The sequence below is a fragment of the Rissa tridactyla genome, chromosome 13 (genome assembly GCF_028500815.1).
Source record: "Rissa tridactyla isolate bRisTri1 chromosome 13, bRisTri1.patW.cur.20221130, whole genome shotgun sequence".
Taxonomy (NCBI): Eukaryota; Metazoa; Chordata; class Aves; order Charadriiformes; family Laridae; genus Rissa; species Rissa tridactyla.
The window spans coordinates 4,881,392-4,904,205 of NC_071478.1; the positions used below are offsets into that span (position 1 = coordinate 4,881,392).

Sequence of the window (22,814 nt, forward strand, 5' to 3'; positions counted from 1 at the left end):
TAATAAACACATCTTCAACTTCATCCAGTCTTCCTCTGGACATCCACCTTACTCTCAATGTGGGCAAGCCCTGAAAAGCTGCTCTTTTTGGAAAAGACACTGTGAAGCATCAAGAGACTTTTGTAATCCTTTTAATTTGGATTGTTTAGTAAATGTAGACCAACAGTGACCTGTCAAAGTTGACCCAGTACTCAAATCTCGGCACTTCAGAAATAAGCATAGCACCTGGTTCTTACCTTTTTTCATATTTCTGTTTTCTACATCCCCCCGCCCTGTTTCAGAAGTGCAGGTCAGATTTGAACTACCTGCTGGACTTTACCTGCATCTTTCAGACTTCAAGCTTTCTTGTGGGCCTCTGGGAGTATTGGAGTATCAAGCCAGAATATCCAATATTCTGTGTTCTTGCTAAAAATTCTACCTCTTTGTAAGCAAAAGGCAGGAGGTACCTTCTCACTTGGTTTCATCTCCTTCTTGCTTCTCTTTAGGACCCTATTAGAATTACAAAGATCTTACTTTTTTTTTTCCCCCCCTTACTTACACATCTTGTTTGATATATTTAGATTTCAGTAACTGTAGAGCAAACAGACTGGTTCGCTTTTCAGCCTGGTTTTGGAGAATCTTACTTATTGCTTCCTTCCTTCCTGAAAGAGGAAGAGGGGGGGGGAAAACTAGGAGGATTCTGCAGTTATAGACAACCATTCTCTTCTATTTCTAGTCAAATAATTCATGCCATAGTGACGAATGAACCTTAATGTTCCCAGGTCTTGGCCAAAAGGATTTTTATGGCTGAGACTTGGGATACAGCTAATATTAAAAAAAAGCATAAAAGTTTTGATTTGTCACATGAGCTTCAGTTGTGAATTTTTGTCCCCTGGTTAATAACTAAATAATTTATAAAATAAGCCCAATACATTAAAGAGAAAAGTTAGTGGGATGACAAGGAAAGGGACCTATCATCCTATTAGAACAGGTATAGGTATATATACACATGTGTATTTTTTACATAACTATTCTAATTTGTGCTGAAAACTTCATGTACTGATAAATAACTTCTACTTGGCTGCATGAAACTTTTTTGTTCATATTTCTTCGTTTGTGATTTTTTTTTTACTTTTTTTTTTACGTTTTTTACACGTCAGTCCATTTACACTTTCAGTCCATCTTTCTCATCCATAGCATTTCCCTGTTCATTTTATCCACTGCATCTTCTCTGCTCATCATTGGTAGAAGATTCTGGCAGCACGGCCTGCATGTGGCTCCCTCCTCTTGTGCTGGCATGTGATGGTGGCACCGTTGTGTTCTCTTCCTTTCCCTTTTTACTAACAGACGCAGACCAAACTGGAGCATGCCCGCATTAAGGAGCTTGAACAGAGCCTGCTCTTTGAAAAGACCAAAGCTGACAAACTCCAGAGGGAGTTAGAAGACACTAGGGTAATGGTTTTCACTATTTAAATAACAAGACTGATTTGTGTTGTGGAAGATTTCTGATGACACAGTCTGCTGGGTATAACACATGCTGAAACAGGTCCTTGCTCCTGCCATGATCAGTACCTGCTATAGATATAGCTGGAACACTTTAAAAATAAGCATTAATTTTGAGCTTCAGTGTTGTGTGTGTGTGTATGCCTGTATATGTATACTCGTTTCTTCAGAAGAATTCAGGTAAGATGTCTTAAAACTGCAAAATTGATACTCGAATCCAAGTCAAAAGCAGTAAATGGGGCTGTGAATTGACATAAAGGAATGTTCAGTGGTTTGTTTTAGAAGTAGCGAAGTTCATTAAATCCAAAAAAAGTAAGATCGACTGTGCATTTAGCACAAACTTAGTATTTGGGGCTTGGTTTCTCAGGTCTTAAATAGTTGTTGTACTACTTGCTTTGCTAAATCATGGTTAGCAGTGGCTTTGTAGTTCTTTTTTTTACCACCCATGACAATCTTTTAATGGGTATCCCAGTAGCATTAGTAATACTGTCACCTGTTAAAATATTACTGGACATACTTTGTCCCAGGTTCAGCAGATGTCAGTTCTTAAGGAGAGGTAAATATATATTCATGCTCACATGTGCAGCTTCTCTGGAAGTTGAGGTAGGGTGAATATTACAAAACCAAGAATGTACTCCATAATAAATACTTTTAAAGAGCAATTGCAGGTAAGTAATGTCTTTTTCAGGATGTTGGTATAATAAGGAGGTTGAAGTGTAACTTCCTAATTAGAAATAATTGCGGTAGCTATGGATGCTTTTCCATACCACAAGCTGCTTCTACAGCCAGTGAAAAGCTCAGACAATGTGAGGACGCTTTTTCAGAGACAACAAATGAGTGAACATAGAAGGAGTTTCAAAGGATTTGTAGGCTAAAAATGTGTTTGTATTTTTCTCTGACGGTCATAGCTGGCATGAGATAATTTAGAAGCAGTTATTTCAACAAATAAAGACCTCAGCGTTCTCTGTTCTTTTCCAGTTGGCTTTAAAATGGTTCTGAGAAACATTTTGTTAAACATTGATAATATACATTACCATAGTTTGTAAGTTGTTTAGCAAGATGTTATTTCTAGATAACTTTAGAAAAATGAATTTAACTAAATTCCACCTTCAGAGAGAATGTAATACGAAGTTGTGGATATTTTTCCTTTTTTAAAGCAACCATTTATACCTTTAAAGCAACCATTTATACCTAAGTGAAACAACAGCTGCTCGTTTCGCAGCCTTCTATGTCAAAGCAGCATTTTTGCTTAAGGTTTCTTTAGAATTTCGATAGAAATAGGAGTTGGCAAAGAAAGTCAAAGGTATTCTAATCCAAAACGCTGGTAAGAATACACTGACGATGTTAGTTTGCGACACTCGGTGGTGTCTTTTCAGTGAGGCCTAAGTGTCTTTGTATTGAACGTATCTTTTGTAATTGTTTCTTCTTTTCTTAAAATGCTATTAATCATAGGTGGCCACGGTATCAGAAAAATCTCGCATCATGGAACTAGAAAGAGATCTGGCGTTGCGGGTGAAGGAAGTAGCTGAGCTTCGAGGGAGATTAGAGTCTAGTAAACACATTGATGATGTGGACACTTCTCTTTCGTTGTTACAAGAAATAAGTTCTTTGCAAGAAAGAATGGCAGCAGTTAGCAAAGAACATCAGAATGAGATTAATTCACTGAAAGAGAAGTTTGGTGTTAGTGAAGAAGCATTGCAGAAAGAGATCAAATCACTTTCAGCTTCAAATGAGAGAATGGCAAAAGAAAATGAGTCCTTGAAAACTAAGCTTGATCACGCCAACAAGGAGAATTCAGATGTAATAGAGCTGTGGAAATCGAAGCTGGAATCTGCAATCGCCTCCCATCAGCAAGCAATGGAAGAACTAAAAGTTTCTTTCAGCAAAGGCGTAGGGGCTCAGACAGCAGAATTTGCAGAGTTAAAGACTCAGATTGAGAAGATTAAATTAGACTACGAAAACGAAATGTCAAATTTAAAACTGAAGCAGGAAAATGAAAAATCTCATTATTTAAAAGAGATCGAATCACTGAAAGCAAAACTGTTGGCAGTCACAGAGGAGAAAGAGCAAAACCTGGAAAGCCTGAAGACCAAACTGGAAAGTGTGGAAGATCAGCATCTAGTAGAAATGGAAGACACTTTAAACAAATTACAGGAAGCTGAAATAAAGGTAAAGGAGCTAGAGGTACTGCAAGCCAAGTACAATGAACAAACCAAAGTTATTGATAGTCTTACACCACAGATCAAAGCTGCTGAAGAAAAGCTTTTGGACCTTGCTGCACTTCAGAAAGCCAATTCTGAAGGTAAATTGGAAATCCAGAAACTTAGCAAGCAGCTTGAGGCAGCTGAGAAACAAATTCAGAATTTAGAGGCTGAAAAGGTTGATGGAAGTAGCAAGGTTTGTATCGACATCCATCCTTTTTTTTTTTTTTTTAACTTTGCTTTTATTTCACATTTGTACTGTTCTAATCTGCTATAGCAAATACATCACAGAAAAAAACAACTAGTTTTACTGAATGTGTATCTTAGTACCGTCTGAGGAGGTTTAGAGAAAGTGTTAACTGGGTCATGTCTCAACAGGTTTCTAGTGCTCGGTCTGTACCACTAAGCAAAAGAAAAAAATTCTTTCTACGCGTTCTTGCTGCAGGCCTCAGCATGCCTCTGCTGAAAGCTTCATGTTATGGAAAAGTTAGTTTATTGGCTTATTTGGGAGAAGAATCCACACACCTTATGTTTTTAACCTTTGGTGATAGAAGTATTCAGATAAAATGACTTGGCGCTCAATGGGGAAACGTTTCCTCTGTACCTTCACTATCAGACAAGGTGATGGAAGAGGCTATTAAAAACAAAAGAAAGCAAAAGAGATCCTGGTGGAACTTTTCTTTAAGAGAAAGGTAGTGATGTTGTTAGGCACCGTTTCACAGCATTTTTGAAGCACAGACTGCAATGTGGTGGTACTTACCAAGATTTTTCTTGGTTTTGGATGAAATGTCTCTTTAAAGTTGATAGCATGGCATTCGGTACTTGAAAGTTGTTCCACCACTGCCGCTAGGATTAAAAGTCCTAAGATACAATTTCATTTCAGGGGTTCGCCCACACCCCAAATATGTGGGTGACAAGCTAGACAAGCTAGAGCTCTAATTGTAAGAGCAGCGGGAAGGTGACTGGAAGTAGCTTTCGCAAACCCTTCACAGATGGTGCCAAGATACTAGATTTCTACAGACCTTTGACTCTAGTGTCACTCTGGGTTTCTGCATTACCCCTGGCTGTGGGACAGAGCCTTCTGAAAAATTACATCCCCAAACGTGAACTGGTCTGAAGAGACAGTTGAAGCGTAAATGCTAAATTGATCAGTTAAAAAAAATTAAAACAATAAAGAACCAAAGGACTAATTCAACTGGTGCTGTAACTTTGTTTTGAAATTTTGAATGTACTAAAAAATGTCTGCCGTTAAAAAATGTTTTCACCATTACTTCCAAGAGAAGTAAATTTTAATGATTTCAAATATATTCCAAGATGCAATTAGTACTGTGATGTATGTAGTCATCAGTGGAAATCAGCTTCACTCAGTTAACAGATCACATTTTTTTCTCTTGAGTTGGTTTTTCTTTTTTTTTTTCATCTTACAGTGATTTTAATATTATAGTTATTTCTTTCAGATTCAGCTTTTAATTTTCCTATTCTTTCATTCATGTTTGTAATTTTATTTTACTCCATTTCATCATCTTTGTTAGGCTAGTAATCTGGCCAAAGAACTGCAGGGCAAAGAGCAAAAGCTTCTTGACCTTGAGAAAAACTTGAGTGCAGTAAATCAAGTTAAAGATTCTTTGGAAAAGGAACTTCAAGTTTTGGTGAGTAATACCCAAAAATTTTGACTTTATCCTTTGGATTTTGGTTGTCATGGTGAGAGTGTAATTAAAATCTGTGGGTCAACTCTGAGCAAAGTCTTTCAAAGCTATTTCACTCATGAAAAGAAGACAAGGGCTCACGACCAGTAGGATCTGTCCCAGAATGAAAAGAGCGTTTCACCTGAGTTCTGTGTTATCAGGTGTTTTGTCTAAATAGAACTCATCAGTTTATGGATTTCAGATAAAGTATTAAACCAAATCAGAAGCAGCATGTAGTTTAAATTTAGACTACTCATTAAGGGGAACACGTGGCAAATTCATGCTTGCTATACGTGTGTCTTACAAATGGTTCCTGAAGACATTTTTCATCTGGCTTCTCATTTTGCAATTTTAATTAAATTTGCAAGTATTCTGTAGTTGGGTTGGATTTTTCTAAGAAACTACACCTGACTTAGTAGCAAAAAGACATACTTCTAGGTTTTACCGTCCCTGTCGTAAAATCTTTCCGTGGCCATAGCAAATATTTGAAACTGGTGGAAGCGTCTTGCTTCTTATCTTCCTCCATATCCTCCCTTTTCTTCACAGTCCAGCATCTCTTCCTGCTGATAAAGCTGGAAAACAGTGGTATGAGATTGATCGCAGGGCTGCAGAGGTCCACTGTGCAGCCTGTGAGCAGCACGGACAGCTTCTTGCTTTGAGACCCAGAGCCACATTTCCTGCACTGGGCCCGTGGCTGCAGTTCTGTTGCTGTGCTGGCTGGTGGAGAAGTGACTTTGGATGATTTTTAGGGACTTGCTCGCAACCAAGGCAAGGGCCAATCTTGCTTTATGTTGTTGAATATATCTATGCTAAACTGTAATTCAAAAACTTCATCTCTATTTATGATAGGAGTGAAGACTCCTATTTCGTACTTGAAAAATACCTAGTATAAATTCAGTGGTTGAATTCTACTGCTATTACCAAACCTTACCTTAGGTTTTTATCCATTTTCCAGAAAGAAAAGTTTACTAGTGCAGCTGATGAAGCAGAAAAAGTTCAACAATCTATGCAAGGTATGTCTGCTGCTAAATTAAACAAAGAGCTAAAAAGCTGCAGAAAGTAAATGTAAAATAAAGGGGTTTTATCCTTGTGCTTTCAAATTTACACCTGGTGGTACAGCAGTTTTGGCAGCTATGGAAAGGACAGGATTACTTGCAGCCTGTCTTCTTAAGAGTAACATACCTTGCAAGTAGGTGGAATTATCTGCATCTAAGTAGTTACTAACTTTGTTTTCAAAATTTTACTTGCATAGAAACAGTTAAAAAACTAAACCAAAAAGAAGAGCAGTTTGCACTCATGTCTTCAGAACTGGAACAGCTGAAGTCTAGTTTGACTGGTAAGGAAGTAATAAAATGGAACGTTTTGAAAAATGCATCAGCTGTATGCTTTCGTATTCCTCCTGCTCAGCTCGCCGCATCATAGTGCTTTCACAAATGCGTATGGCTTCAAAAGAAAGCCTTTTCTCTAGGCAGAAAATGGCTTTTGTGGCACTGTGTGTAGTGACGCAGCAAGGTGACCACGATGTTAAGGAAATCGTGTGGTGAGGCAGTAGATTTCCTGGTTGAGTGTATTCCAAATCAATAGTTAAATTCTTGCTTGACATTGCAACAAAATCATGCTGTGGTAATGGTCACATCCCAGACAAAGGCTTGGGGACCAGACTGAAGCATTACAAATGTAATAAGGTAGTTGGTTCACAGAAGCTTTGCCCCTAAGTAGCGTTTTCTTTTTAAGGACGTCAAGAAAACTGTACGTTACTCTGGTTGTCCGCTTCTTCCTATCTCACAGGAGGGAGTCCTGCTGAATATTTCTAGTTGTGCATCTCTATTTAAAACCAACACAGAAAGAAATTAAGACTCGCCAGGTACCCTGTACCCAAGCCTTTCAAGGCACTGTTGGGACTGCAGAAGTCATCGCAAGGGCTGCGCTTGCCCTTGGTGGCAGTGCCTGCCCTGCACTGGGTCATTTCTTCACTGTAGCTTTATGTTGCTTGCATTGTTTGTCTTCCGCTGCTCTACTAAATAGCTGGTGAGTTGTCTCGCCTGTAAGATGCGCATAACTCTCGCATTATATTGCTTGATTACCCTCCGGTAGGGGTAGAACTCGTATCAGCTTCTCAGGGCCTGAAGTTAAGGGAATCTGAAAGAAAGATTTCAGTTGCTTTTTTACTATTTCTGAAGAGTTCTTAACCTTCTGCTACAGCTACCAGTTCAAAAGTCAAACAATTGTAATTTTTAATGTTAAAGGGGTAATTTGTAAGCTCTGCAGTAGCAATATTTCTCTGCTTATAGCCCTTTACTATCTTCTAGCTAGTCTGTGTGTACCCTTTCTCTTAAATTTACTAAACTGCTAACCTTTGTCTTGCTCAGTGATGGAGAAGAAACTGAAGGAGCGAGAAGAGAGAGAACAGCAACTTATTGAAGCTAAAGCCAAACTTGAAAATGATATTGCAGAGATCATGAAGTCTTCAGGAGACAGCTCTGCTCAGCTTATGAAAATGAATGATGAGCTCCGGTTAAAAGAAAGGTATTCCAGCATTGTCAGAACACTTTCACATTAATTCTTTACTCCAGCACTCCCAGCACTTCTCATTTTATCTTTTTGTAAATAGCTGCACAAGATGCTCCCGAGTGTCACATTGATATGACAAGTAAGCTTAATCTGTCAAACTAAACTAATCAAAACAGTCTCCTCGGAATGATCTGAAGAGCAAATAACATTTATAACTCTAAAATTCTTATGTAACATGCTGCTTATTGCCCAGAGTAAGTGACCTTTTTAACAATCTAGACTATTTTGTGATCGTGCTTCATAATTATTTCATTACCTGATAAGCTTGGTTTATTTGGATATATAAAAGACTTGGGTCACGCTTTTGTGTAGCAAGAGAAAATGTGTTTTGTTTCAAGTAAAAATTGTATGTAGAATAGTTGTTCTCCACTTTTACAAAACCCCAGACTGGGGGCAAAGTAACTGGCAGCTGTGTTGCTCTGCACATGAGCAAGTGCTCGGTCTCACTTCTGTATATTTAATTTAGCAGAACATTCTCTATATGTTAAATAATTAAATCTCTTTCTAAATACTTGGACAGAATATAGAACTTCAGCATAATTTAGACTCTTTCATCTCTGTGCTTGTCGTGCTGTCAGCAAAAAGTAATGTTCTTTTATTTGGTCTTTCCAGGCAGTTGGAGGAAATACAACTTGAGCTTACAAAAGCAAATGAAAAGGCTGTTCAGCTTCAGAAAAATGTGGAGCAGACAACACAGAAAGCTGAGCAGAGTCAGCAAGAAACTCTCAAGATTCATCAAGCAGAACTGAAAAATATGCAGGATCAACTAACGGACATGGTAAGAACAACTTTAAAAAGCAGTAGCTAACTATGTGCAGAATATTGGATCACTGCTTCTTTAACTGTGTTCCAATTGTTTTATCTTCTGTCAGAAAAAGCAAATTGAGACGAGCCAAAATCAGTATGAGGATCTTCAGGCAAAGCATGAAAAAGAAACTTCTGAGATGATCACTAAACATGATGCAGATATCAAAGGGTTTAAGCAGAACTTACTGGATGCAGAAGAGGCACTGAAAATTGCACAGAAGAAAAATGAAGAGTTAGAAACACAGGCCGAGGAGCTGAAAAAGCAAGCGGAACAGGCCAAAGTATGTATACTTTGTTACTCTGCAAGAAATTTAAAGTTTAAATCTTTCTGTTTCAGAGAATCGCTGTTTTTTGCCTGGCTTCGCCATTTTGTAGTAAGATTTTTGTAGTGTTTCTTTTTGGACTTTTCCAGGGTAGATTAATATTGGTTAGGGAGAAGCACACGTGACTGACTGGTTGGCTTCTCTAGATTGCACAAGAATCCATGAAATCGTGGTTCTTCGATGTTAACATTTTATGTTCATAGGTATCTGGCTCAGCACAATTAATTGGAGACAAATGTTATTCTCTGGTTTTTAAATGTATGAATTTTAAAATATTTTGTGCACTATTTAATTTAATTTCAGGTGTGTAACACTTTTTTGTTCTGTAGTATGATCCTATATTACGTGCAACTATTTAGTATGTAGCTTGATTTTAGTAATTTTTTCTCCAGTTTCTTTGACACTGCTGCTTGCTTTCATCCCTCATTAGTTATTTGCTATAATCTTTGTTTTATGCTTTAGCAAAACATTTAGTGTATAAATTGGCACACAAGTTAACTTTAAATACACCACACTGATGTGGCGTTTTGAATTAAATGGGTTATGACAATATATTTTGAACAGAATCACGAGGAGAATTATCTATAAAAGGTGAATTTGAGAACTGGAAGTCAGTAACTAATTTAACTCCCTGCATTTTAATTCACTTAGTTTCTCATGAAATCATTCTGTGGCTCTTTGTCCTGAGTAATTTACATTCAGAAAATTTGTTGAAAATAGTTTGAAAAACAAGATGAAGTCTTGTATGGAAGAACCTTCAAACCATGATTTTTTTTTAAAAACTATTGTTATTTAATTACTGAAAAGTTGTCCTGTAGGTGGTGGGTGTTTTGTAATGAGATATCGGGGTGGCTGTCAACAGTTCAGTTTGCACAGGGACTGTGTGTCAGTGTATACACTTTTTTTTAAAAACTTAAAATACAATATCTCTATTTGCCCTTAAACCACATTTCTCATATGCTTGATTTCATTTTTGTTTTCCCTTCCCTGACTTTATTTCTTTAGTCCTTAAGCTCTGTGTTAGCATCAGCCAGAAAAGAGACTGAAGTAATGTCAGACAAAATGAGGGGTTTGATATCAGAAAAAGAGACTTTGGCACAGGAGGGGAATACTTTAAAATTAGAGCGAGGTTCCTTGTTATCAGAACTTCTAGAATTGGAATCAAAGATGTCATTAATGCAACAAGACCAAGAAGAACTTCGGACAATAAATGAAGAACTTAATTCAGAAAATAAAAAAATTCTGAAGCAGAAGGAAGAAGCTGAGGCCAAAAGCCAGCAGGAAAGCACAGAAAAGGTAGCACTAATTTCTGAGAAATGCAAATTACTCTCTGAAATAGAGGCAGCACAGGCAAACCTTCTGAAGATAACTCAAGAAAATGATGCTCTCCGGTCTTCAGAGTCAACCTTGTTCCAACAGTTGAAAGAACTTCAGGCCAACAAAGATGCCATGGATGTGGTATGTCAGAAACATATCAAGGAATGGGAAGAACTGGAGAATTATCAGAAGAAACTTTTGGAAGAGAAAGATGCAGTTGTTAAAGACAAAGATTGTGTTATTCAGAAGCTGGAAAGTTCCTGTGAGGCCCTGGCCAGAGATAAAAGAGAGCTACTGCAAGAAGTGTCAGCTCTGACTGCAGAGAGAGATTCAGCCTTAGGAAAACACTCAGATCTTAAAAATACACATATAGCCTTAAAAAATGAAAGGGACAGTCTATTGGAGACAAGCCAGAGCCTGCAGTCTGAGAAGGAGATGCTCCTTAAAAGCATAGAAGAGCTGCGTGTGAGTTTAGATAATACGGTTAGTGAAACCCAAGCATTAAAAGTGAGAACGGAAGAGGTGCAAACCCAACTTGAGACTGAACATAAAGAACTTGAAAAAGCGATGAAAGACAATATGGAGTTGAAGGATTCCCTTGCAAATATCTCTTGTCTTCTTGAGGAAGCTGAAGCCTCAAGAGAGAAATCCAATTCTGAATGTATTCAGTTACTTCAAGAGAAAAAGGCTCTTTCTTCATCCGAACGAAGGCTTTTGGCTGAAAGGGAGGAACTTTTAAATGAAAATAAGGCAATTGCTGAAAAGCTTGCTAAAGCCACAGCAGATGCCATACTTGCTGAGAAAGTCTTTACTGAGCAAATAAATGAACTGAACTTAGAAAAGGAATCTGTTTTTTGTAGGTCATTGCAATTTGAAAAGGACAATGAAGCTCTTCTTCAAGAGAAGAATGAATTGGAGAACAAATACTCAGAGCTTCTTCATGAAAACAAGTCTTCTGCAAATGCAATTTCTGATATGAAGAGAGAACATGAGCTGGATGTCTCAGCCAACAGAGCTCTGGCCCAAAAGAATGCTATGCTCCAAGATTCCATTGAAGCCCTCAAGGAAGAACTAAGTAAGAAGACTCTAGAAAATCAAGAGCTAATAGCCTGTAAATGTGACCTTTCAGATCTGCTGAAAGAGGCCCAAGATGCCAAAAGAACACTAGAAGATGAACTGTCTGCTCTCTCGCATGCCCAGCAGGTCCTGTCAGCTTCCTTCGAGACCTGTTCCTCTGACAGGGAAGCGCTGACCAGAGAGAGGACTGAATTGCAAGATAAGTGTCAGAAATTAAGTGGAGAGGTTGCAATTATGAAAGAGAACTTAACCACAGAAAAGGAAGCTAGAAAACTGGACAAGGAGTCATTTTTGTCGGAACGGATGGAACTTCAAAGCAACATGAGCTTCTTAGAGAAGGAAATAGAAGAGCTGAGAGAGAAAAATAAAGAATTTCTGACTGAGAAAGAACTTTTAGTTCAGCAGAAAGAAAAATCTGAAGCTAACCTGGTGGAAGTAGTTAAAGAAAAAGAAACCCTCCGTGCAGAGACAGAGCAGCTTGCTTCCAGTATCGAACGACTGAAGAGTGACTTTGCTTCCTTGTCTAAATCAAAAGTGGAGCTCCAGGAGCTGCACAGCTGCGTCTCCGAGAGGCTGGATGATCTTCAACGCAGGCATGAGGTGATGGAGAAGGAGAGAATACAGTTACTTCAGGAAAATGACAGCCTGCTTGCTGAACAGAAGAGTCTGGTCATCACTAAGGAAGAAATACTAGAAGAGAAGGAGAAATTCTCCAAGGATTATTACAAACTGCACGAGGAAGTAGCACTTTTAGAACAAACTAATAGTGACCTCTCAGGCAAATTGCTGGTCTCTGAGGGCAAAAATCAGATGCTGCAGGAGGAGATGAACAATCTGGCTTTGAAACTAAAAGAAACTGAGACTCTCCAGGCCCAAACAGTAGCGCAAAAAATGGAGGTATTGAAACACATAGTTGAACAATCGAGTACAGTTATACTAATCCTGAGCACTAACCCAATGGTTTCCTCTCTGCACTTCATTGCACAGTCAGCACTTCAGCTCAGTATGAACAGCCTGGAATTTATGGTTTCTCTCAATATATTACTTTGGTTTATTTTCAAGTTGTAACTGTGAGTCTGAAAAACACTTTAATATTTTTTTTTAAATATTTCTAATTATTAAAGCCTATGTTGTCGCTGAATGTTGCAAGGAAACAGCGTAAACTGTGAATAAAAGGAAGTTTTGTTTCGTGAATCTTGTAGGAGAAATTGAGCAGCTCCTTCTGTTGAAGTACTCTGCAGCTTAAAAGCAAGACTGGTTATAAATAAGGTTTTAGATTAGATCTTTCTGCTGTTTTATGTTAAATTACAACAAACTACGAATTTGAGTTACTCAAAAAAACCCAAACCAAACCAAACAAAACAACGTACTGCTCCTGTAAATGTAATTGGATAAAAAGCAGTGTAAGAGAACCATTTCAATTTACATTATAGGACTTTCAGTCTGTTCAAGACATTGACAGTTCTGGTGTTCTTTTTATTCACAGAAGTGTTTTGTATTCACTACCAACAAATTCTGTAAAGTATTTTGAATTTCAGTCTGTGTGGCTTGAAGCCCATAAAATCACTTTGAACACAAATTAGAATTAAAATATCCTACAGGAATGTATTATGCCCACCTAGGTATTTTAATATTCTTGTGAAGTGTTTCCTTTTATGAGGGCATAATGAACAACACTGAAATAATGCAATGATTGGCTTTATCTCCTATTTAGTTTTTAATTCTCTTTCAGATTTTTAACAACTTCTTATAATTCCGCATTTTCTGAAAATGGAGCGGTCTGTTGGCAGTGAATATCAATTGAACTACTACTGTCTGAAGTGGTTAGAAGTCTAAAAGCAATCACAGTGGTGGTAATTAGAAATCCAGGAATTAAAAAAGAAGAAATGGGCTTCCTCGGTGGTAACACAAGCATGGGGTTCTGATCTATTTCTGCATGGAATTGAATCTTCTCACGTCCATTTACTTTTATACTTTATGCAGCTTCAAAATGCAAATAAATTCACAGTTGAAATATTTATTTAATTGGAAAGCAGCTGACAAACTGTGGAGCTGTGCATAAAGTATTGTGGTTCATCTTTTGCTTTCAGAGGTCCCTTTGGTAAGAACTTCTTTTTTTTCTTTCCCCCCCACCCCCCCCCACCCCCCACCCCCTTTATATACAGGCTGCCAAAATGGCAGAAGATGTTTTCCAGACTGTGGAGAAGGTGACCAAAGAGAAGGACGCCATTCACAAAGAAAAGATTGAAACCTTGGCGTCTTTGGAGAGCTCTAGACAGACAAACGAGAAGCTACAGAATGAAGTAATCACATTTCAATGCTTTTATATGAAAAGTTCTGCCTGGTTTGTAAGGAACAACTATTGAATAACAGAGAACCAGCTTGGGCAAGAGTGGATTCTGTCATTTTCCCACCACGATACTCAGTCTTGACTGGCTTGTGAAGACTCACTAAATGAGTGCACATTGATGGAAAATCTAGGTGCTTTATATACCCGTATGACCTGTGTTCTTTTGTCTTTTGCGTGTGGCTTCAAATACCGTGCAGCATATAAGGTCGTGTCCCTTCAATCTTGGTGCAGCAACAACAAAAAAAACCAACCGCTACATAATAGGAGTTTGGGACGCTATGGCAGCGTTTGCAGATCACAGAACCAGGAGACATGGGTTTGACTTGAGGCTTAGCCAGTCTTGCTGTGTAGCTTTGGATAAGTTGCTTAGGGGTGACCTCTCCGGGCTTCAGTTCCCTGGTTGCAAGTATAGGGTGCAACTTCACGCTCCGATGAAGTGCTGCAGAGCTCTGAGTAACAGTGCTCCTGATCCACAAAAGTTACTGCTCCCTGTCTCACCTCTAAGGCACTCCTTGCTCTGTACATCCTCTTTGTGATCTTGACATGTATAATGTTACCATTTCTTCTTTTTTCCATTTTTCTGTTAATCAGACTTGTGGTCTGACAAGGTTTGGGTTGTACCGAGGTGTAAAACGCATGAGCACAATGGTCCCACAGAATTTCACAGTCCAGCACGTACAGCACTTCCTCTGGGGACTCGTTTCCAGTTTATGGTGGGAGGACCCCGCCACTTTGTGATACTTCAGGGTTTGAAGAAGGGAAGAATGTCCTCACTAATCTCTTTTGCACTCCTGTGCCCCAAAGTATCTAGTCTAACATTGAAGTGGCATCTTTTCTGCAGATCTTGAGCCCCTTGTGGCCTCTTTGTGATGGCTCTTTTACCTTTTGCAGCTCTGGCAATAATGGGTAGTGAACAGCTGGGCTAACCTAAATGCCACAGCCTGTGCTGAAACAGTAATGATTTCCAACGAGATCTGATGACTTGAGAATTAAACGCGGTGACGTTAATAATGGCAGGGGTTCACTTTCTGGATTAAAAAAAAAAAAAAAAAAAAATCCAGTGTCCCGTAATGCCATGAGAATGGCTGAAGATTATCTGTTATGCAATATAATGTGTCGCTGAATGCGAACAAATCAGATTCACAGGCTTGTGGTGTTTACGTGGTGGATGCAAGCTCAGTAAATAGATATACAACAATTTGTCCCATGCAACAACAATTCCAAAAGGAATTAATTTCTCATGGTTGCAAGGACAACATTGAGCCTGCTGTTTCTCAGAAATTAAGGTATGGTAAAGCAGAACCTTTTATCCGTTATTTTAAGGGAATAAAGATCAAGGGAACAGGTAATTTTTAGCAACAAATGTTGAATTTTAAAAACGGGCTTTGAGTTGTGTAGCATTTAGAGTGGAGGTGCTTTGGAGCTTTACCTTTATATCAGGGTATATACCTCGGATTACTGTACACTGCTCTTCCGTGGACTTTGAATTCTTTGTGCTGCTCGACTTGAATGCAGAAAGTCTCATAACATTTTCCATTAGACAAATGCTTCTTAGTACAAACAGACTGGATTAATTTAAGGGCTAAAGATGAAAAAGCGGAAAAGCTCATTTCAGGCCCCCATTTTGCTGAATATCTTTTCTGAGTGCTACCTTAAGAACTGTAGAGTTTCATTAGTGTAATGAGGCTTCTTTTTCTTCCTCTTTAAGTTGGACATGCTTAAACAAAACAACCTGAAAAATGAAGAGGAACTTAATAAATCAAAAGAGCTTCTAAGTCTGGAGAACAAGAAAGTGGAAGAACTTAAAAAAGAATTGTAAGTATTTCAATGTTAAATGCATTAAACCATTCCTTTGTATTTACATTTACCTTTCGTTTTTTTAAAAAATTATCTTTCAGTACCTCTCCAGTACTGAAAAGTGGATATTAGGTCAAAATTAAATATGAATTTAACATGTATAAAACGTGAAATCAGAATGTTGCTCCTGAATTGCTGAAGGGTAGAGAAGCAAATCCTTCGCTCCGAGCATCGTTTGAAATAATTTGTTTGTTGGAGGAAGTATAGAGTTCTGCCACCTGAGGGCACTAGATTATTTTAAAAGCTTTATTATAAAGAAATTCTGTTTGGATTTAATTACAAGTACACTTGGAGTATTAAGTAGTTTTAAGTGGCTTTGTTTATAGAAAATCTGGTTCTGCTTTTATTTTTCATTGATGGCTTTATCCAGTTTATTCCTGTTGCCCCCCATGCACTTATTTTCTAACTGATACACTACAAATGCCATATATAGTATATAAAACTAGAGTTAATTGCTTGTCATTTGAGAAACTACCTCTTATGTACTACAAACTAATGATGTGTAAGATTGTATACAAACAAATTAACTGCAAGGCATCTGATACAAAGCAGTTTGCCCCGTGGAATCTCATTGTATCAAAGCTTTTGGTGTGCCACCGTGAATAAAAATCCAGCCTAGTTATTGCCACCCGGCAGTAGCTGCACGTCCCCCGAGTTTCAGAGATATAATGCATTAAATCACAAATCTCTGTTCCTACCTGCGCTCTGAAAATAATTTCTTGACTCATGGAGAGAGAGCTGGAATCTGGACTGATAGCTAGGAGCAGCTTTGGATAATTGCTGTTAGTTCCATAAGTCGTTTTGTTGACAGTTCTTAACCACGGCTCTGAGGTGAAGACGGGACACAAAGGAAATCAGCGCACAGAATTAATATTAAATTTCTGTATGACTGACAGATTTTACTGCTTGCTTTTAAAAACCTGCAGGCTTGTATAGACAGCAGCCTCCTTTGAGAAAGGCAGGATTTCATTCCGTGAGCGATTCCAACCTGCCTCAGTGCTCGTGGGAAATGCCAAAGCAAACTAATTATTTCCAGACTGGTTGCTCTAATGCCTGAACAGCGAGGGGCTGGAGACTCTCGGTATCGTGGAAAGACAAAATAAATTAGACCGTAATTTATCAAGCAGAAATTATTTATAGAAGATGTTGCCTTGAAAATCTTCAGCACTGAAAGGTGTTGTCATGATCCTGATCACTCTGTGTTTGGGGGTTTTTTTAAATTATTTTTTTTCTTAAGGTTAATCTTAGTCATAGACTACTGCTGAATGTGGTCTCTAATCATCACTGGTCTCATAGACGCTGTGGATAAGCGGAAGCTTCTCTAGTTGTTTTCAGTTGATCTGTGTTGTCATAATTATTTTGTGTGTTGCCTTGTTTTAATTAGAGTAAGGAATTAGCTTGACAATAGGCAGTACCGTGTGTGGGGAGAACACCTTTGAGAGGTCATTTATGAAGGGAGTGCCTTTGCCTGGGCGAAGGAGAGCAGAGGGGAGACGTTGCCCAGAGGAGCTGTGGCTGCAGGGAGGGATGTGATGCTGCCTCTTGGAGCAGCACCTTTTGGAGGCGGGAGGTGTTACAGTGGCAGTGGCGTCCTCTGGAAAAGAACCTTCCATGTAAAACTAGGATGAAGAAAAGCAGAAATACTGGCTGGATGTTGTGTGTTCATTTAGTACTGCATGCTGTCAAGTGCACTTGCAGCTATCAGTTTAAAGTTCCTTGGCACTAAGCACAAGGGAGCATTTCACACAAATTGACCCCAGTGTTTTGTGTGGCTTTTTTTTTCTTTTTTTTTTTTTTTTTACAATGCCCTACGCTTTCATCTACGCTTAATGCCAAAAGCAAAAAGAGGAGAACTGGTTAGTACTGCAGTTCAGCAAACAATTGTGGTTAAAAATAGGTATGTTCCTGCATCAGCAAGTAGATTTGTACCAAGATAATTTGAACCGATGTTCGGTGATGTGAGGCAGCCTGTTTAATCCAGTCTAGGCGGATCGGATTGGAAATCAGTCAAGATGAAACCAGAGAGAAGAAATGGTTAGAAAATCTTAAGTCAAATTACATGCTGGACTCAAAAAAGTAAATCAGGCTTCCTTTTGTTTAAATGTGCCCAATAACAGACCATAGAATCCTTGTATTTTGAAGCAGTCGAATAAGTTTCTGACTTAGGGGTTCTTCCACCTCCCACAGTCATAAAAGTATTTTTAATATTCCAGTCAGGGTTTAACTCTGCGTATTATTGGCACACAGGACTACTGAGACTCCGTTTTATGAAAATGAAACACAGTCATAAAAATTTCTGTTTGACGAAATGAAGCATATCTTTTCTATTTTTTGAAAGACGCCCAATCTTATAAAAACTTGTGTTAGTCACTTGAGTTGCAGGCAGGCATACGAAATGTCTTTTCAAAAATTCATTGAAAATAAACTTTAAGGAAACAACACATATTAGTAGCAACATAGACTAATGAAACTTGCAAATCTATTTTTTTTTTCTTCAGCTTTTGTTTTGTCTCGTTTTCAGTTTTGTATCTATTAAAAATAATGGAATAGATAAGATACTTCCCTGTGTTGCCTCCTGTGGTCTTGCACATTCTTGTATGTTTGGATGTCAGACCTTGTAGGGAGTATTTAAATAAGTAGAACTGTAAGCTTTTTTCTTTTTCTTTTTCTTTTTTTTCCTTTTTTCACCCTTTTTTTTCTTTTTAAGCAATTCTCATGTTTTACCTCTGGCTACAAAGTCCACTTCCAAGAAAGTTTAGGCTATAAACCTTGCCAACACTCTTCTCAAACCCTGCCCTGTGTTTCTAAATCCCAGCGTTTGCTGGCCATTGGAAGCGTGCAGAACTAGCACGCGGAAGTTACCTTCCATTTCTTTTGAGTATCTGATACGTTTAAAGGAAAAGGAGTTTTGTGCTGCTGCGGCATTTCAGGGTTAAACCTCTCCCTGCACATCTGAGGTATAGATTGTCACCTTTATTATAGATCCCGTTAGACACGTGACCTAGATGTATTTTTCCAAGCTGTGAAGCTGAATCTCTCCCACAGTTTCTTCTTGCCTCTCTCGTTCCTATGGTAACGATGCACTCTCTGTCCTCGCAGCGAAGCGCTGAAGCTGGCAGCAGCTCAGAAGTCCCAGCAGCTCGCAGCTTTGCAAGAGGAGAACGTGAAACTTGCCGAGGAGCTGGGCAGGAGCAGGGACGAAGTCACAAGTCATCAGAAGGTAGAGTGGCTGGAAGGTTTCCTGGTCTGTGCTGAAAGTGCTGCGCGTCCTGTTTCTGCCGATGCCTGGGTGGCGTTGCGCTGCATGTTTGGGCTTGAAAGATGAGTTGTTCTCAGAACGTTTTAGAATATATTTGGAAGCCACCTGCACGGGGAGGTCAGAACTGCAGGCTAGCAGAAGGTTGCATAAGCCGCGAGGGATACTTGGGAGGCTTGGGAATAAGCATAAATTAAATATGCTTTAGCCAAATGTATTAACAGACACTTGCTATTTCCGTCAGGAGTAATTTTGTTATACAACTGTGGAAATCTCCATCTACCCTGTACTTAAGGAAATCTAGCTATTTAATTCTCCTCCTGATCCCTGCTCTCCCTTCCCACTGAAAAAAAAGAGTATTTAGGATGTTTTTCAGGATACTATTTGAAACTACTGGGTTGGACTCTGTCTCTAAATAGCACTATGCACGTGTATGCTTGTTAAACTTCATACTGTGCATTTCACATGCTGTGTAGCAGCCAGGTAGTGGGTACTGGAAGACTAGAATTGATGGAAGATGTTTTTCTGGAGGTAGTTTATAGGAGGAAAAAAAGACTCTTAATATTATATTTTTTTTAACTATTATGTTTCAATATGTTGTTGGAATCTTAAAGTGTGGGCTTAGTTACACAGCTGATAACACAGGTACTTGTCAAAAAAGAAATTACAGCCATTAATACAGTGGTTTTATTCCTTGTGGAGCAGTTCTGGTGACAGCCACACCAGGAAGGCATCTTTGGAAGATCTAGTCCAAAAGCAAGGGCGTAAAAGACATGGGTTTATATATTGCCTTTTGAGATAGCACTTGTGTAGAAGGGGGGTATGTTTGTTCCCGGTGACAGTGGAACAGATCTCCTCCATCCTGCAACAAAGCCTGATATTTTTAAAGCCAAGAGGCTGACTTTTCCCCAGGGGTCCTGTTTGGAAATACTGAGGATGGGTGACTACAGATCCTTTTGTCTGCTGACAGGAGTCATGCACGAGCTGCTTCATCCTAAAGAGCCTTTGGAGATGATTAACAAGAGTCCCAGACGTGTGGGCTCAACCGCTGACTCACGCTGCATCTGAGTAGTGGCATGGTAGGAGAACGCTGTCATCCTAAACAGCCAGTGGGAGCTCTGCTCCCCACTCCCACATGTTTTCTTAAATTATTTCAGAGTCTTTGAGGCAACCTGTTATTTTCAGAAAGAGTTGTAACTTGAAAAGCATTCGGCAACATTGGTCAAATCTTTCTGCCTATCGTATATAGCCAGAGTTGATATATAGAAAGTCCCCAAAGGAAGGGACCCTTCGGCCCACAGGGCGCAGGCTGGCAGTGGTCGCTGCAATCTCAGTCTGTGGCCTCCGTTCTTTCCAGATGACCTTGCAAAGGAGTCCTGCTGTCTGCCTCCCGCCGACTGTGCATCTGTCAGCAGGGATGCTCCTCTCATTGCCAGAATAGAGAGCTTTGTCTGTGAAGGACAGGCATTAGTCAGTCATCTTCCAAACTGGAATATTCTCAGTTCACTTCCACCATGGCCTTTTCTGCCCGAGAGTAGATGGCTTCAACATCAAAGATCTGGAAGATCTGCTAGAGCTTGGAGAAACAGTCTGTTTGCCTTCTTCAGCCATTTGTGTTGCATTGTCCCCTTCTGCAGGGAGGGTGTAATCTGAATCTTGGAAACGTGGAATGCCATCTGTTGCATTTTCTAAACGTAGTATTTGCGCCATGGTGTCTTTAGGTCTAGTGAACTGCATGGCCTCCTAAAAGACTGGAAGAGGCATTTGGCATTCCAGGAGCTCTGTTGTGGCAAAAGGAACAAAGGCAAAATAGTGTCATTTAAAATGCAGGTTTCCTGCCGAGTGTCACATAACTAATGAGCCCAGCTCTTCTCAGTTCAGTATTGTTTAGTGCTCGTTGGTGAAACGTGTGGTCCATCTGCCCAGAACTGTCATATTTCCTGGTTGCTCCTAAAAAGCATTCCCTGTCTCCTCTGCAGCATGTAAAGTACCAACCATCCTTTTCAGCCTGATAGAAACCTGCTGTTACCCTGAGGAGTAGGACTTTTTTCATGTTCCCTTTAGATCTTACCCAGCCTAAACTCACAGTCCCCTTGTTTTACCTTTGACTCCGCTGGGTTCTCGTAATGAAATGACAAGAAAACCAGCCGGCCTCGAGGACTCTCGCACAGACGGCTCTGTCTCGGGCTAGCACGGTCTCGGGGAGCCCCACCACCACTTCCACTGCGCTGTCACTGGGGTGAACGTACGCTCTGTTTGGGCAGCAGGTTGCAGCATGCTCTGGGCTTCCTTGGGCTTGCTTCAGACACTTGCTGTCTACGGGGAGTGGAAAAAAAGGTCACTATGAAGAATTGCTCAATTAGATTTTAGAGAACAAGTATCCGTGGTGGCAATGAGGAGGTTTAACATAGAACAGGATTGCTCACGGAGCTGCATTTTATGCAGTGGATACCGAAAAACTGGGCGGTAGGCAGGAGCGCACGGAATGTAGCAGTGCTTCAGTCTGTGTGAGTTTCTGTGCATGTGCCTATTAAAATGCAGTAAGAAAGGTAGCAGGCGCATGTTTTAAGTATTTTGAGCAGTCGCCATGGTGACTATATAAATTCTAGCAAGTGTGTTAGTCAATTGGGTTAGTGAATCTGTGGTTGCATGTGACACACTTTGCAAAATTAATGAATACTCTTTCATGAATGATTTATCCTGACATCTAAAGGTTAAAGTGTCTTGGGCTAAAGATGCTGAGGGGTGCTTTTCTATATTGATCCATAAATAATTAGCTGTTTGTAATTAGTTAAAGATTCCCAGTCAGATAGATACTGAGCTCGGGGAACTTTTCTGGCTTTAAATTATTTGTTATGGTGTTTCGGTAGCCTCAGACCTGCCCAGGCATTTTAACTTCATTGGAAAAAGTGCAGAAACACCTACTAGCTCAGCTGGTCCATCTTTTATTAAAGGTATGTGAGAAGTCTGCTCTGAGGCTGATGAGAGAGTGAGCGGACTGCTGGAGAAATGTTGATGAGAGAAGGGGTGGCCTTTCTCCCCTACTACAGAGCTGCTCAAGGCTTGATCCGTGACTTCAGAAGCTGCACAACTCCCCTCACATCTTCTCCTTTACTTTTCTCTCTGTTAAATCCACTTCTATCTTGGTCTGTACAAAAATCACTCATCTCCGCACAGCCAACCAGGAAACTAAAAGGGAGGAGAGATGCAGGTTTATGCTCCCAGTCTTGGAGCGTTCCACAAATGTTGAAGGATTTTTGGAGTTAAACGGGCACCACAATCTTTTCCTAAAAGACCATGCAAAAGAGGGGTGTCTATGTTTGGGGGTGGGGGGGAAAAGAGTGTCGTGGAGCACTGTGGACGTGGCCTCTGGGGAGCAAAGGGTGAATAATGTCGGTATAAGGTTTTTCCAATTGCAAGTGTCAGTCAAGAGCATAAACACCAGAAAGTTAAGCTAGCCTAGGGCGAAACGAAGCGATTTGTTTCTGGAACGTGGCCAGTTTAATGCTGCACAGTGTGACCATAGAGAAATGCTAGTGCTGGGAGAGGAAAAGGAGCCCAAAAAACCAGCTGGAAAAGTGTGATGCTCAAGGGATTGCAGCGTGAGCCTGAGGGAGGAGAGGGGCCATATGAAATAGATGTCAGAGGGGGTTCTGGAGCGGCGGCTGAATAACATGCAGCTCATTGGGATTTACAAGGGAAACATTTCTCAGAATTTTCGTATTCTTTTTTCCTTCTCTTTTTTTTGTCATCAGTCTGTACAGATGTAAGGAGTTCATACAGGCTGCCTCTGTGTAGGAAGCAGACAAAAATTCTTGGAAACGGGGTATAATTCATGCTGCTGCTGGAATTGCTGGGTTTGACTTGCCTGCAGGAAAAATGTGGCCG

At 39.7% G+C, this 22,814-nt stretch overlaps 1 protein-coding gene across 3 annotated transcripts in view; it reads left to right on the forward strand.

Annotated features, from left to right (window-relative positions):
• CLIP1 (CAP-Gly domain containing linker protein 1) overlaps positions 1-22,814 on the forward strand; it is a 79,924-nt gene that overhangs the window by 45,833 nt on the left and 11,277 nt on the right. For all 3 annotated transcript variants that reach the window (XM_054219256.1, XM_054219255.1, XM_054219257.1), the window contains 12 exons: positions 1,327-1,431; positions 2,935-3,879; positions 5,216-5,332; positions 6,324-6,381; positions 6,621-6,704; positions 7,738-7,894; positions 8,552-8,717; positions 8,812-9,027; positions 10,075-12,360; positions 13,629-13,766; positions 15,522-15,628; positions 18,770-18,890. In XM_054219256.1, coding sequence (XP_054075231.1) covers positions 1,327-1,431; positions 2,935-3,879; positions 5,216-5,332; positions 6,324-6,381; positions 6,621-6,704; positions 7,738-7,894; positions 8,552-8,717; positions 8,812-9,027; positions 10,075-12,360; positions 13,629-13,766; positions 15,522-15,628; positions 18,770-18,890 — 4,500 coding nt within the window. The remainder of the gene's footprint in view (positions 1-1,326; positions 1,432-2,934; positions 3,880-5,215; positions 5,333-6,323; positions 6,382-6,620; positions 6,705-7,737; positions 7,895-8,551; positions 8,718-8,811; positions 9,028-10,074; positions 12,361-13,628; positions 13,767-15,521; positions 15,629-18,769; positions 18,891-22,814) is intronic.